Raw genomic sequence first — 15896 nt, 5'->3', positions numbered from 1 at the left:
GAAACTTCCCTGTTGGCAACACCACAAACACAACAACCAGCTGATCTGAGCCAAGTCAGACAGGGTGTAAAAGAGTAATCCATGACTTGCTGCAACAATAAAACAAGATTCATTTTAAGCTGCATTTTTATATTACCTTAAGGGCTCATAAATAGCTATTCATAAATGTTAGAGCAATCTCTTTATCATCCACTATATCGGTTCTTTAATATCACAAAATCCTCGGTATCGGAGTTAAAAATCCTGTATCGGCCAGCGTCTAGTAATTACACCTTTTGTATATAATCTTGCAAAAAATCATCCATCATATTGCATATCACTTACTTAACATGAAACAATGTGGAAGCTTACTTGAGAAATAACTTGAGTATTATTCAGAACCGCTGGGAAATTAAGCTTGTGTTTATGCTGGGAGTTCATTTTCATGTCAAATTATAATTGAGGTAAGAGAGGTGCAATCAATATAACTGCAACAGAAGCTGAGCTGAACAAATAGAGAGAGGAAGATTTCACCCAGATTGAGCCACTGAAACTTTGTGAAAGTTGCACAAACTAAAAATGTACATGCTAATTAAAAAAAAAAAAATTAAAAAAAAGGGGGGGGGGGAGTATCCAGCTGATGTCTCTACGCTCTATGATTTAACAGTTTAAATGGGGCCTTAGTAGACACAGGGTTGCTGAAGGGTGAGAAAAGATGGGATGCAGACGGTGGGTGTGCAGAGGAAAGGATGGTGTAGTCAATATTTACTCAGAGTAATTGGTCTACACTTCCAGGTTCATCCCTGCCTTATCTCCTCCTGTTCTCCCTCGCACACTCACTGTGTGACCACAGTTACACACACATACACAGGGGATTGTGCACAATGCCCTGAGCAGTCCACAAAATAATGGTTAAAAGCATAAGGGATAAATGCTCGACACAGTTGCTTCCAATAAAACTGCCCAGGTCACCTTGGGAGTGTTGCAGAAACCCCAGAGTACCATAGTGAATTATTATTGCATAGTGAATTGTTATTATTTCGTTTCTCTTGTAGTGCCATCTGTAATGACCTGTATAGCTACACTTTCTGCGGTAATGAGGTGGGTTTTTGTTCATTACCTCAGTGGCGAACAAGTATTGAGGCTTATTACTGAATTGACAGAATGACAGGGGCATTGGGATAAGAGGCTTGCCAAAAGATGGATTCATCACAAGCTTGTTGCAAGAAGTACTGCAAAAGGTTTGCTACTGGCAGTGTTACACTCGTGGGAAAAGACGAGCTGTCCATCAACTGTTTCTTCTTCTTTTTTTTTTCACTCTTATTGGTCACTCCTCAAACACACCCACGCAGACACACATACACATATATGAGAGACAGTCCTTTTCCTGTCCTCTTGTGCTCCCAAAGCAGCTTTCCAATTAACCCAGTGTATCTCCGTCAGCTCTTTGAAGTCATTTTATATGGTTCTCGCCTACACTTGTTCTGTGGGGCTCTGAATGGACATTTCTGGGTTGTCAACAATGTGTTGCCCTAATCACGCTTCTTTGTGCGGTGTTTGGTCTGTGAATACTCACAGCTCTGTAACAGGTTCGTATTTAATTGTCTCCCCAGTGTCGCCAAATCCTCATAGGGAATTGTTTGCGTTCTTTTCTGTCATATTGAAAGACATTTACTGAACAGTATAAAACCTCCGAGATGACCGTTGTTGTGATTTGGCACTATATTTAAAAAGTCTGATGAAAAATAAGCTTCTGAAGCAGAGGTTAGTGTACTGGAACAAGCTTGAATGGCCTTCCATCACCTTCAATTACAATACATAATTACTTCAAGCAAGTTCATTTTCATGTGCTGCAGGCTGGCGTTCCCTGCAGCTGGTGCCACGATGAAGATAACAATGCAGAAAGTAATACCGCCCCACAGTCCCTGATGCACACTATGCACATTCTTTTTTCTGTCTCATTCCTGTCATGCTGCAGATGCCAAAAAAGCTGCAGTCACAGCACTTCAGGATCAGCTAAAGTTACTTTTTTCAAAGTAGAAAGTAATTTCAAATGGAACGTTTCAAACAGCTCAACAGACATTACCAAACGCACGCGCACAAGCTGTTTCTGTGCAGTTCGACACTCAGTGTGTCTTGCAGTCGATGTGTTGATGCAGTTGCTGTAGTTCAGTGGCAGAAGAAAGAAACAGCTCTGAGAAATGTGTAAGAAATATACTAGGATTGTGAGAGATTAGGTAAGAACTGAAAGTCAAGAACTGCTCAGGAATTGACATTTAATAAAATGTGATGTCCTCATTCTTTTCAGAGTTAACTAAAGCAGACATTGTTCATAACGTGTCACTGAAACTATCTTCTTTAATTTTGTGAAATGACAAAACGATAATTTTTTGTTTCAAAAGTTGTGTGACGGTACTGGACAGATTAATATGTAGAGATTCAATTGGATACTTTGTATCCATGTATTGTGGTAGTCTCATAATTACTGTAGCATAGGTAATATGTAGACACACTGTCTGCTACAAATTTCTGTATCTATGTGAATGGTAAGGTTGGGCGATTGGACGAATATATCGACTGTCGATGATAGGCTGAGCCTTTCGCCGATCGTTTTTACAAGTCCATGCATGATTACGTGAAACGAATGAATGGTAGTCGACCAGTTTGCCAGGTTTTTCTAATTAGTTGATTAGTTAATGATTATTTCAATAATTCTTATCTCCTCTTCCTGTGGGCAAACCTCCTGTTCTAGGCTCCAGTACCTCACCTGTGCAAGTCTGCCCACCTGTGAATATCACCCTGTTGTTGAAAAGGGTTTACTATTCAGAATAAACGCTAATATTAATGTGAGAAGAAAAAAACAAACAAACTAGGAGACTGTGTAGCTACTCCAGTTTAATGGTTTACTATCACATTTCACTCATTAGCTAACAAAACTGAAATCAGAATCAGAATCAGAATACTTTATTGATCCCTGGGGGAAATTATTTTTTGTTACAGTGCTCCATTTTAAACCAACATTAAGACAAGACAGACAATACGCTAACTAAGAATAGTACAATATATACATATATATACATACATACATACATAAGTCACTTATAAATAAATATTTGGAAAAGAAACATGTGTAGTTGTAGCAGCAAACAGTGTGTTAAGTGGATGCGTTGTACAGGGAGATGGCCACAGGCAGGAATGATTTCCTGTGTCGTTCAGTGGTGCTTTTCGGTAATCTCAGTCTCTCACTGAACGAGCTCCTGTGACTGACCAACATGTCATGGAGTGGGTGGGAGGTGTTATCCAACATTGTCTTTATCTTGGACAGCATCCGCCTCTCCGACACCACCTTGAGGGAGTCCAGCTCCATCCCCACAACATTGCTGGCCTTACGGATCAGTTTATTAAGTCTGTTGGCATCTGCGACCCTCAGCCTGCTCCCCCAGCATGCAACAGCATAGAGGATCGCACTGGCCACCACAGACTCATAGAAAATCCTCAGCATTTTCTGGCAGATGTTGAAGGACCTCAGTCGCCTCAAAAAATAGAGACGACTCTGGCCCTTCCTGTAAAGTGCTGTGGTGTTTTTAGCCCAGTCCAGTTTATTGTCAATGTGTACTCCAAGGTATTTATAGTCCTCCACAATGTCCTCCACAATGTCAACACTGACCCCCTGTTCACTGTGACCCCCAATTGTGTTCACTCAGCAAGCATCAACCATGAGAAGTTTCTGCCAGGGAAGCTAACATAAACAAGGTATCAGTGCGACACACCAACTAATTCTCTAAAGCTGACCCACCCAGAGTTGACATCACAGCTCCACAGTGTCGGTGTTTTAAATGCGTGTGCACCGCAGTAGTGCTTTCATGGAAGGAAAGCGCTGCTTTGCACAGTCTGCATTCAACTTTGTCTGTTTTGCGTGAAATGATTTCACATTTTTGAAAACTTCTGTTTCTATTTACTTCTGTCCTCCTGTTTTGCCGTTCACGCTATGTTATTCTTTGTTAATATTGGGTGTAGTCTAAATATGGAATGAAGAATTTCAAAAAGAGCTGCAGACCTGGCAAGAAACACCATTAGGACATAATGGCCCATGTTGGACTGGTGCCATGCCCACTGTTAGGTCAGGGGTAGCAGTCATTAATTTAAATTTAAGCTGATGGTGCTCTTAAGGATTACTTGCCAATTCCCACCTTTATCTAGCATTTGGACAGCAGCCATGATAGCTCGTGTAACATCTGCTTATATAATATATGGCTAACTCTATTTAACTCAACAAATCAGATCAGTCCTTTTGAGGTGAATCACTTCCCCCACTGCAGTGCTACACCAGAACTTAAGGTTCCCTTACCTGCCAAATCCCATTTTGATCCCTTTGCTAAAGAGTATACTGTTGTCAGTGTGCACATTGTGCCTTCATTGTGAAGAATTGGTCAGATAAAACGAGTGAGATGTAATATTTACATTTTGAAAGTGACCTGAACATATTTTAGTCTTATAAGTTATATTCGAAGCATAGTTAATTAGCAGATGGCATAAATGCTGCATCAGGTTTATAATAAGTTGATTATTGACGATGGTTATGTTATAAATATTTTAATCAGATAGGCTTTATCTTCTTATCGGCTCTAAAATGTATAAGGAAATTTTCCAAGGCATGTATTTATTGACTGCAGCTCGATCTGATCTGTTAATTTGTAAAATATCGTCTTCACCCTTTTTGTTTCCTGCAAGTTAACATGGGCAAATAAGCCAGCTGGTGTTGATGAGGGTCAAAGGTTGAACAGTGTGTGAGTAGCTTTGTATGTAAGCTGATTGCAACTTGAAATTGAAAGTGTCTCCTTGAAGCCGAGCTATAAGTTCAGTTCAGTTCAGTTCATTTTTATTTCAAACATTTCAAACATGTGCCTTCACAATCATTACAAAATATCATTCCATTATTTGTTTGACAAGGAGTAGGCTGAAGTATTTACTTATTTGTCCCTACCCCCTCAAGTTTTACCTCTCATTCATTTAATTTTTTTTTGTCTTAAATTAAACAAACAACATATGAAACATATGAAACATATGAAGTAAAACAAAACATAACATACATAAATCAAAACAAGAAATTAGCAAGCCCCACCACAGTATAGTTTCTTTCATATGAAAAATACAGAATGTGTATATTTGCAGATACACAAGTTATGGAAAAACAACAAAACAAAACAAAAAAACCCAAAAAAGAACCGCAACACCATTTCCAGCAACATTACCGTCCTGGGTTAACCCCGTTTTCTTCATTCTTATACTTATTTAAAATTAGGTTTTTATATTTTACTTTAAACTGTTTTATGTTTTGACTGTCTTTTATTTCTTCTGTTAGACTGTTCCATAATTTAACTCCTGCAATTGAGATAGACATAGTTCTTAAAGTTGTTCTAGCACTTTGTATTTTTAAATTCCATCTCCCTCTTAAGTTATACCCACCTTCTCTTTCTATGAACAATTTACAGATTTCTTTGGGAAGCAGTTTATTTCTTACTTTATACATTATCTGCGCTGTTTTAAGCTTCACCAAGTCTTGGAATTTGATAGCTTGCATTTTGACAAAGAGTGCATTTGTATGGTCCCTGTACCCTACATTATTTATTAATCTAATGGCCCTTTTCTGTATTATAGTTAACACTAATGTGCGACTGCTATCTCTGCACCATCTCTATGCCTCACTGTGCTCTTGAAGTTAAGCTGGATTTTTTTTTTCACTTGATACTGAAACATCATTGAAGCGACTCAAGATAAGAGAAGAGATGACTCATTGTTCTTATATCAAACCAGCCTTAATGTTTATATGTTGAAGTTGAGAGAAGTGGAAACTGAAATATCACACCACTCAGCTGAAGCTGCTAAGAGTAAGCCTGCTATTTATTTTGTTTTTTGGAAAGGTTGTTTGACAAAAAGATAATCACGGCGATGTTTTTCATTTCCAGTTTAGATGAATCAGCGTAATAAATAGTGAAAGAAATAGAAATCTGAATGTTTTCCTGTCCTCATAAGATTCAGGAGCTTTTTCTTTTTTATCACTCAGCTTTTTTGTTTCATATTGCATGAGACAAACGGAGGCGTTGCGTCATGCATTCAGATCCAGAAGGGTTGTGCTGTCTCATTTAAGAGACAATCTATACATGGTTTCCAGTACCTGCTGCTGTTAAAAAAGCAGCAGTGGAAGGATGATGTAAGAACAGATTATTTCTGTGTGTCAGTTACTCAGCTGCACTCTGGAGGATGGCTACATGTGCTAAGTGAATATCAACGAGCTGTGGTAAAAAATGTGGAGTTTTACTTATGAATTCACAAAAGTCAGAGGTTTTTATTTGAAGTGGGGTGCAGTGGATTTTGTGGTAATGAAGATTACTTCATTGAGAATGTGTCCCTGTAATGGTTTATTTGAGGAAAATGAACAGTGTCACTGCTGGAGAAAGGGAATTCATTTAACTGGATTATTTTAAAGGACTGAACAAATAGAAGCGGCATCTGAACATAAATACAGAGCGATATCTATGATCTGTATCCATCCAAGCATTTTAGAGGTTTTCATATTTGTCATTACTATTCTGCATTTAACATTTTTATCCCTTTTCTCATTTTCAGATTTTGTTGAGAAGGACATTTAGACATCCATCACTGTCTTTTGTTATAAATATTTAATGTCAAACAAAATAAAAAAAAAGCTGCAGGTACCTACATATATTAAGTATTGTGCTGAATTCTTGAGCTTAAAAAAAGTCAATATTTGGTATGACCAGCTGAGTTCTTTAGTACAGCCTGAACTATTTTAGGCTCTTTTAAGCTTTGTTGTAATTTCTTTAAGCAGTCAGTGGTTCTGTCGGCTCCTTGAAGGGCGTTCAAAGCTCTTCGTTGGATGTTGGCTGCCTTTTGTTCAGTTCTGTTCAAGCTGATCCCACACTGCTTTAATAATATTGACGTCCAGGCTCCGGAGGAGGGCCAAGTTCATGACTGATAGTGTTCCATTGTGTGTTTTTTCTATCCAGGTATGCTTTGATTGCACTGGCAGTGTGTTTGGGATCGTGCTGAAAAAGGAATCCGTTGCCAATCCGTTGCTTTCCAGATTTCCATGGTATTACACATGGTGTTGCACAGTGGATCAAAATCTAACTCCATTCATAACTCCGTCAATTTTGACAAGATCTCCAACTCAACTGTCTGAAATGCAGCCCCAAACCATGACAGAGCTCCTGTCGTGTTTTACAGATGGCTCTAGACACTCACTGTTGTAGCTCTCTCCTGACTTCCTCCTGCTGACAATTTGAACCAGAAATGTCAAATTTGGACTCATCACTCCATCAGACCTGTTTCCACTTATTTAAGTCAGGTTATGGTGTAATTTGGCATACCTCAACCTTTTCTCCCTGTTTCCTTTCATGTTCACGATAGCCTCCCTTCCACTGAGACGATCTCTAATGAGGCTTCACTGAACAGCAGATGGATCAACTGAAAGGTTAGATGAATCTCTCAGGTCGTGTGTCAGGTCTTTGCGGGGTTTTCTCTTAAGGGCGTGACAGATACTGTTCATCCGCTGCAGATCGTTTAGTTTTTGCGGGGGGGTTCTGACCTGTTTTTGTCCCCTACTTGTCTGTTTTCTTTAAGCATACACTGCACACCACACCTGACCAAGATATACCAGTTTTGTTTTGTTTTTTAAAGCTAAAAGCACTTTGGGAATCACCTTGTTGATGCAAAATTCTATTTTATGGCTGTAAAAATATAAGATGTCGAGCTATATTTGGCATTTTCATAGATTCAACTAAAGAAATTGGAACAGTTGATATGTTTTTGCAACACACTGCTAGTAACAAATATGCCATTTAAAATTGGTGCTTTAAGTTTTCTGTCATGTGTAGACAAAACACTGGGTCATCTGTTGGGTTAGATTTGCTTTGTATGCTCGGGTAAGTCAGTGATAAATGGTTTAACAATAGAATATATAAAAAACAACAACATTCCTCTGAAAATGGTCGGGTACAACAATTAAACTGGAAATGAGCAAAAACCTGCCAGTGTAAAAAGACTGTTGGAAAGCCTGGAGAACTATTGCATAAAACCACTTTAAAAAATTACTGGCTTCATGAAAACAAATATGAAAAAAACTAAGGACTTAAGAGTTTGTGTAGTACTGTGCAGGTCATTCATGTATCAATATATCCCTCCATTTTATTCATTTCAGTCATGAAAATAAATTAAAAAAGAAAAAGAACCGAAAGAGCACGGTAAATAATAATTACATTTTCACATCGCTGCACTTCACAATTGGAGTCATTTGAGCTGAGGACTCCATCAGTCATTGTTCTGGTAAGCCACACTGCCATTTAAGATGCAAAGGTCCATACGTTTTCACAGCAGCTGAACCCTTTTTAGCACTGCAGCATAAAAGTGTTCCGCGGTCTGTCCGAGACGCCTTATTACTGCCACATAGCTTTGTTTGCGAGCTAAACTGCTCACCACATAGTGTCAAACCTCAGCCAAAAGGCCGTGTCTCACATTCCAGCCCATTATGCCGCAGCTGCACTGCGTCCAGTAGAAATGCCCCAAACTGGTTCGGGGCTCATGATTACTGTGCCGACGGTGTGCTTATTTTTGTTCTGCGCGTGTGTATTGGTGCATCTGTGTAAGTCTAGGGTGAAATATGTGCTCTGTTTGTATATTAGTGTTCTTTGATGTTTGTATCTTTATCTTCCCTATCGTGATTTTCACCCACAATACTGTTAACACTGAATGACCTAGACTGCTTTTGTATTCATGAGATCTTCCTCTGTTTATTTGCTCATAGATTGATACGGCTTTTTAAATAGAGCCGCTGCCTTTAATATTTTTCTGTCTTTAGACAATGGAGATAATAACAGATTTCCATTTTGACTCTGGTGATGAGTATCGCTGTAATGCAATCGCTCTACCTGTTTGATTTCTTTACAGAGCGAGTTTGTAATAGTCTGTCCTCTCCTCTGTTTCTCTTGTTTATCAACAGAGAGCCAGCTGCTTCCAGGGAATAACTTCACCACGGACTGCAACATCCCTGGAATCTTCATGTGTGGCGATGGCAAGTGTGTCCCAGGCGGGCGGCAGTGTAATGGACTGCCCGACTGCTTTGACAAAAGTGACGAGAAAGGCTGTCGTAAGTTCGTCATTAATAAATCCCTTTTTAACGACTAGATCCGCCTTTACAGTTGAAGCCAAATTGATTATTTAGAGTTACATCAAGTCTTCACAGCTCCTGAACTCTTTTTGCGATCCAGCAGTTGTACTTCTTCTGACATCCCCGTCCAAAGAGCCACAAGGGCCACTTAAAACGAATTCTCTGCCAACTTAAATGAACTTCCCTCCTCAATCCTCAAATCACTCTCCCCTCAGTGCACAGCCTTCCTCTTTTTCTTCCAGACCCTTGGCCTCAGTTTAGCACCAGGATGAAATTTAATACCATCAAAGCAAAGGCCGATTACTTCTGTGCGCACAAATAGTGGCGCATGCATAATTCTACTGTAACACTAGAGTAATAGTTTGGTTTTGATCCACAGTTTTAGTTGGCTTTGATCTTTCTGGTCTGTAGCTCCTCCTTTTCTCCCGCCCATCTCAGCCAGAGCTCACACAAAGATGGGATTGCTGATGAAGATCGACTTTGAGGAGCTGCCACACCAAATAGAATCCCTCATCTCCCGATATGTTCATCTCTCTGAATGTCTCGCCCTCCCGTTTTCAGTCGTCTCTGTGCACCATCCCAGTTTATCTCATCTGATCATTTTTGGCTTTTGGCTTGTAATTTGCTTTGCAGATGCCTGTTTTCATTTAGCAAGCAATAAACCTCCTCTTAAATCTTTTTTTGGTTTTGTTTTTCCTAACCCTGCTAATTCTCCCCAGTTAGAAAACAAAAACAAAACATATGGTCTGCCCTCCATTCTTTGTTTTTTCCTCCTCGAACAGTCACTTCTCTCACTGTTCTCTTCTTAGCAGCTCAGGGAAAAGGCAGACGACTCTTGACAAAGGTGTGCTCCCTGGCATACAAGCACACACACACTGTCACACTACAGTCGGTAAACTTACTGTATAGGTTATTGGTTGTCTTAATTTGGAATGACTTGGAAATCTAAGATGTATATTCATAGGGAATTTTATTGTATACACTAACCTTTTTTTGTATACCTTTTGCTTGTGACGCCCTTTAACTTAAAGAAAGACTGTTGCATTAATAGACGACTATACGTTCAGATTCTCATCGCTCACTGACCTTAATCTGTCAACAACTGTCAGACATGGAATACTATCATTTATGCATATGAAGTATCAGATACTTCCAGTATAATACAGCCTCTATATCATTCTGGTCAGCCACTTTCACTCCAACAACATGCAATTAGTGCTATAGTTGCAGTTGTTTTTATTTTAAACATGACAAAACTGACAAATTAAATGGGGGGGAAAAAATATTTGAGGAATGTCTGGTAGCCTCTAAATGAGATAACAGATGAGGATAACATGAGCTGTTTATGATCAGGGTTAGACTAGCATAACTTGTTAGCTCAGAAAATTCTCTTGCAAGTGAATGGAGGCGTCTGCATTGGTGCTTTTCCTCAAATACATGTCATTTATAACGAGAAGCAGTATATCCATATCTGCAAACAATTTTAAACTTTGGCACAACACAAAAGGAATGAGACACCCCACTGTGTTTGTGATTGGAGTTTGAATTCAGTTAACTTCCTTGCTGCATTCTCAAGAAAGCAGATCACTGAACTGCCAACATAAACTGAATGTATATAGTGCACGCGGTGTCTCTCGCTGACATAACATGTACTGTATGTACAATGTACTGCTAAAGATTAAAACAAGTTATCACAAGGCATCACGCTCATCCTGCTTGGGCTGTCAGAGCGCTATTTGTGTTTGCTGTAGACATCTACATTATCTGCTCTGGCATAAGTGGGCCTTATTATTCTCAAGTAGATGGCTAGTTGTCGTTTGGTATCTCTGGCGACTGCTTCCCGAAATCCCCAGACAAACTTCTGGCTCCATTAGGGGCTCCGCAGAGACAGACAGACAGATGGAGGGATCGGAAACAAGGGAGTAAGAGAAAGAGAGGGGGCAAAAAGGGGGACTCATTATTGTGGCTTCAGCAAGACTTCTGTCAGGATGTGTATTATCTAAGGAGAACACAGTGCCTGGAAACTTTGTGACTGCAGCTATGCATTCTCTGCAGGTTGACTTATAATTAGACACCCCCTCTAAGAAAACACAAATAAACTCAGTTATGGGTATATGTGGTAGGTTTGTTGACTCTGTTTGCTTTCCTTCTGTCATTGAGACATAAGGGTAGTTTTTTTTGAGAGCATACTTCTCAGAAAAACACATTCTAAATATTACTATCATTACAAATGATTGCTGCAAGGCTTGCTTTCTTTATATTTATAGTATCATAAATCTCTAGGGTGTCCAGTGTCCATCCGCTGCCCTTTGCACTCATAGTCATTACCATGGAGGCAGAGCAGTGTTGACTACTACTGGATATTAAATTTCCTTCCATCTGTAATGTGAGCAGATGGCTTTTGTCAAAAGGTTTCCATAAATACACGCTTTAATTGTTGATACGTGTCGATGTCTACATCATTTCCGTCTCTTGGCCCATTTTAAGTATCACACTAGTGGATTAAGAAAGAACAACAAAACAATTCAATTCTCTTCTTTGTGTGCCTCATAAGCATGGAAAGATTGTGCTTTGCAGGCATGCATATATTTGGTGACTTTGTGTTGTGTTTATTTTTGCCATATGTGTGACCATATAAAATTCTCTGTTACATTTTTTTTTTTTGTGCCGCAGAGGAGTGCCTATTTTTATCTCATTCATTTGCAGAAGACAGCTGTACTCAGAAAGTAGATCCCGCATAAGCCCCTGCTCTTTAGCCAACAGATTGTGCTGAAGTCTCTCACCAAGGAATACTTATCCTGTACCTGAGGTAAAGGTCATATGTGGGGACATCCCCCTGGTGTCTCATTAATGAGCATTTTATTTTTGAACACCATGTAGCTAATGGGAAACACAAGAGACAACAAATCAGTCTCAACTCGTTCTGATATCTTCAACATAAAACATGAACATAGTTTTTAAAAACACAAGCGTATACACTCATGCTGGTGTGCAGTGGTCCAATCAGTAAGAAAAAAAAACTATTTTGGAAGATGGATCCACCTACACATGAACTTAGGACGACATTTTCTAGGAGAGTTTGATTTTTTTTGCCAGCAGTTGTTTTGCTTCCAAAATAAACTTCTTTCTGCCTTATTTATTGACCTGGTTACATTTTATTCCAGTGTTGATACCAGTTAGATGGTTCGCATTTGCATTTGCATGTTCTTTTCTCAATCCTTTATTTATTTGTAGATATATCTCATTATGTCACAGCTGTCAGCCCAGGAATTGTAAAGCCACTCCTGTGTTCCTCCCAAACCCCACTGCTCCTCTGCTGTTTGTTTGTTCTTCCAGTCCCCTGTAGCACAATGGTCAACTGGATTTGTGTAAATACTTTTTGCTGGCTCTTAAATAACAGTTTTGGCTGAGGGAAAAAGGCAATATCTCCAGCCTGAGTCTTATTTCATTTAAGATGAATCTTATTGTATTTCCGCCTCACTAGTTGAGGCCAGGACCCCCCAAAGTATTGTTTTGATCGAGCCTTTTTTCTCCTGGAGTGCAACCTCTACTTTGCTGTACATTAAATTAATTACATTTTAGATTAAAACATGTCATTTGTAATTTGTCTCTTTTTTGCAGTTATTCAGTCCTGGTGATCTGCCATCTATGGGCAGTGCTTGTGTATATATGTATGTCGGCAGATTAAAGGGGTCTTTAAACTGAGATTCAGAGGCAGGCTGTTGAATAATTCCTCACACAAAGAGGTCAGAAGTACCATCCTGCTCTCTGGTGTCCATAGCGCCAGCCCGGGAGAGTGTTAGACGAAATGGATGCTGACAGACGAGAGAAGGAGGAGAGCTGACTGAGCTCACTGGGCCTCAGAGCCAGGATTAGCCTCTTTGCCCTTGTCTGGACAGGACATGAGTAGACGAGAGAGGACGGATACATAGCAGGGCCAAAAGGGTGAGTGGACGTGATTTAGAACGCAAGAAGTGTAGAATCAAAGACACAGAAATGTAGTTAGGAGAAAGAGAAAAGACGGAGAAGTGCATTTCAAAGCAATGATTGTTCTGAACTAGTGGCCCTGCAGGCTGAGGCTCTGGCCTCTCTGTGTGGGAGAGTTCACATATTCCGAACTCTGCACTCACAAACTTCTCTGAAACTTCTATGCTGCTTTGAACTACAGGGCCCAACAGGAAGGCCACTGGCCATACCGAAAGGCTGCGCATCTCCTAATTCAATGCTTAAACTCAAGCGGTTTGCATGGCAGCATGCCTTTAATTAGGGCGATAACTCTGATAACTCTTCACTGCTTGAACTTGATCTTGAACATTTGTAATTGTTGCACAGTGGGTCAATTAAAATCAAGCTATGAGGGGGGAAAACACTTCACTAGAACTTCTGCCCAAAAATAAATAATAAAATCAGGGAGCTATTCAGAAGTTGTTTAATGTGAAACAGAGTACACAAGCCAACAGTTACTGTAAAAACCAAAAGGGCTATTACTACAGCTAACTGAGCTGAGCTACAATACCATTCATTTGTCATGCCAATCAGTAAAGCTTGGTTTATACCTTACATTTAGCAGCAGATGTGTTTGACATCTTTAAACAATATTAACTTAAATCTGTTATTCCAGACATGCTTGAAACTTTTACTTGTGAACTGTAGCCTCACACGTGGTCTGCTATTGAAGTCTCTATTAAGACTCTATTAACAGTGTAAAAATCACTATTTCAAGTTTTAATTTCTTGTTCCACTTTTTATTGATCCACTTTGATCTTCATAACATTTAGGAGCAAAATAAACTCCTCAGTTTATTGGATTAAATGAATATTAAAGCCGGGACCAACATCAATAGTGCTGTTGTTTGTTTTTTGTTTTGTTTTTTGTGTGTACTGGCCTTCGCACAAAATACTAATGACATCCCCGAGTTCAAAAGAACCACTAAACGCTCATCAGCAACAAAGCTCTCCACGTCAGTAGGGTTGATTGTCTCTACAAAGATTCCTGACACAGAATGGTTCTTTACCAAACTCTTCGTGGGTATATAAGGTTTGGCTAAGATTAGGACTGTGTGTGTTTACACGATAAGAAAAGTGACCAGTTTGCCTAATTTTAACACAAGAGCAATGTAAAGTTGGGCAAATGCTCCCAGCTTTACATGACAGTGTTTCTATACTGTATGTGGCTCGTTTGTGTGTGTTTAATTTATGAGGACAGACTAGAAGGATATACAGGTGACTTCAGTTATTAATAGTGTGAATGATTTATGTGCCAATTACTTGTTTATGATGCTTAAGCCAAGATCGAGCTTAGTTTAAATAGTTTCCTAATATTGTAAAGCAAAATGTAAATGTTGTTTTATTACTGCAAATGTAATTAAAGGCTTAACAACAGATGGGAGAGCAAAGCCAACAGAAATGAAATGGTGCTTTTACTTCACCATCAGTTGAGCTCACCTGACCTCGTGATTGTGATTTATGGCAAACAGTCACAAACTATTGCAAACAAATTGTTGGAACTTGTGTAAGAAATCCTTTCTGTGACTAAGGTAAGTGGCTAAGTGGGTTGTCTGCCAACTGGAAGGCTGGTGGATCGATTCTCCGGCTACTACAGTCTGTATGCTAAAGTCAACTAGAACAGGAGCTACATGTACACGCCTACCTGTGCAGTGCTAATAATAGTAACTCTTAATGCGACATGGACAATGCAACATGCAACATTTTTCCCACATCGGACTGGTGATTCACAATACAGTTTTTCTAGCTCCACACTGCTTTTAATATATATATTAAAGTATATTTGATATCACATCTACTCAAAATATCAGGTTTTTTTTCTGTCATTTCACCTTTTTTATGAATTGCCAATCAGTTTGTTCCTAGTGATGTCTTAGTGGTTATTGGAGTTACAAATGTTTTGACCCCAGTCAAAAGCAAAATTCTGCCTATGCAGTATTAATAAATTAATGTATTTATTTAGTTGTTTTGTTTTTTTTTCATGAGTCCTCAATCATATAGTTTCAAGAACAAGCCCATCATTGCTGTAACATTGCCTGGAGGAAAACTCCACCTGCTGATGTGACTGCAGTGCTTGGCCTGAAAAAGGTGTTACCTCTGCTCCCGAATTACAAACGGGAAGGTAGAAACTGTTTGCTCCTCCTGTCACATGCCAGCATGTCCTGAGCATAGCATGAGGTAAACTGTGTGCTATAACTGCCTGTTGTTTGTGTTTAGCTTCAGTTGCTTTGAATCGTTTCCTCTCCCTGGACAAGCTAGAGCTCGGTTTGCATTGCCAGCAATAAATCAGACTCATTCCCAGTGGGTGCTCAGGTCCACCGCTCTCCCCTTTGTCACAGATTTTTTTCATAATAATTAAGGGGGGAATTTCTAGGCCTAGCCGAAGGAGGTGGTTTTCGGGTCTCAGGATTTTGACTCTGCTTCTCACAAATAATGTGGTTTTCTTGACTTCATCAAACCATGACCTCCAGCTTGTAGCTGAGCATGAAGTGTCAGGAACAAGATTTAGCACCCCCGATTCTGAGGCCACGGTTCTTAGCTGGACAAAGGTGGAGTGTCCACTCTAGGTCGGGAACAAGTTGATGCCTCAAGAGGAGGAGCATTCTGAGGTCTTATTTACGAGTGAGGGAAGAGTTGAGAGTGAGTGTAACAGATAGATTTGTGCAGCTTCTTTAGTAATTGGAATGCTGTACCAATCTTCTGTAGTGTGACAGTGAAGCTGTCAA

General features: G+C 39.6%; 1 protein-coding gene across 5 annotated transcripts in view; it reads left to right on the top strand.

The window, feature by feature from the left end:
- ldlrad3 (low density lipoprotein receptor class A domain containing 3) overlaps window positions 1–15896 on the top strand; it is a 94180-nt gene that overhangs the window by 33211 nt on the left and 45073 nt on the right. For 2 of the 5 annotated variants that reach the window (XM_086298210.1, XM_086298212.1), the window contains exons 2-3: window positions 7411–7474; window positions 8999–9145. In XM_086298210.1, coding sequence (XP_086154336.1) covers window positions 7459–7474; window positions 8999–9145 — 163 coding nt within the window. In that variant the 5' untranslated portion in view covers window positions 7411–7458. Of the gene's footprint in view, window positions 1–7007; window positions 7094–7410; window positions 7475–8998; window positions 9146–15896 lie in introns of all 5 variants that reach the window. The other 3 variants (XM_086298208.1, XM_086298213.1, XM_086298211.1) reach the window with 2 other exon arrangements.

The sequence above is a fragment of the Aulonocara sp. 'chitande type north' Nkhata Bay genome, linkage group LG7 (genome assembly GCF_057382095.1).
Source record: "Aulonocara sp. 'chitande type north' Nkhata Bay isolate Kocher_YH1m ecotype deep benthic linkage group LG7, A_spYH_male_GT1.1, whole genome shotgun sequence".
In the NCBI taxonomy this organism is placed as follows: domain Eukaryota; kingdom Metazoa; phylum Chordata; class Actinopteri; order Cichliformes; family Cichlidae; genus Aulonocara; species Aulonocara sp. 'chitande type north' Nkhata Bay.
Note: the sequence above shows the minus strand (reverse complement) of the source record. Positions and strands in the feature narration are given on the sequence as shown.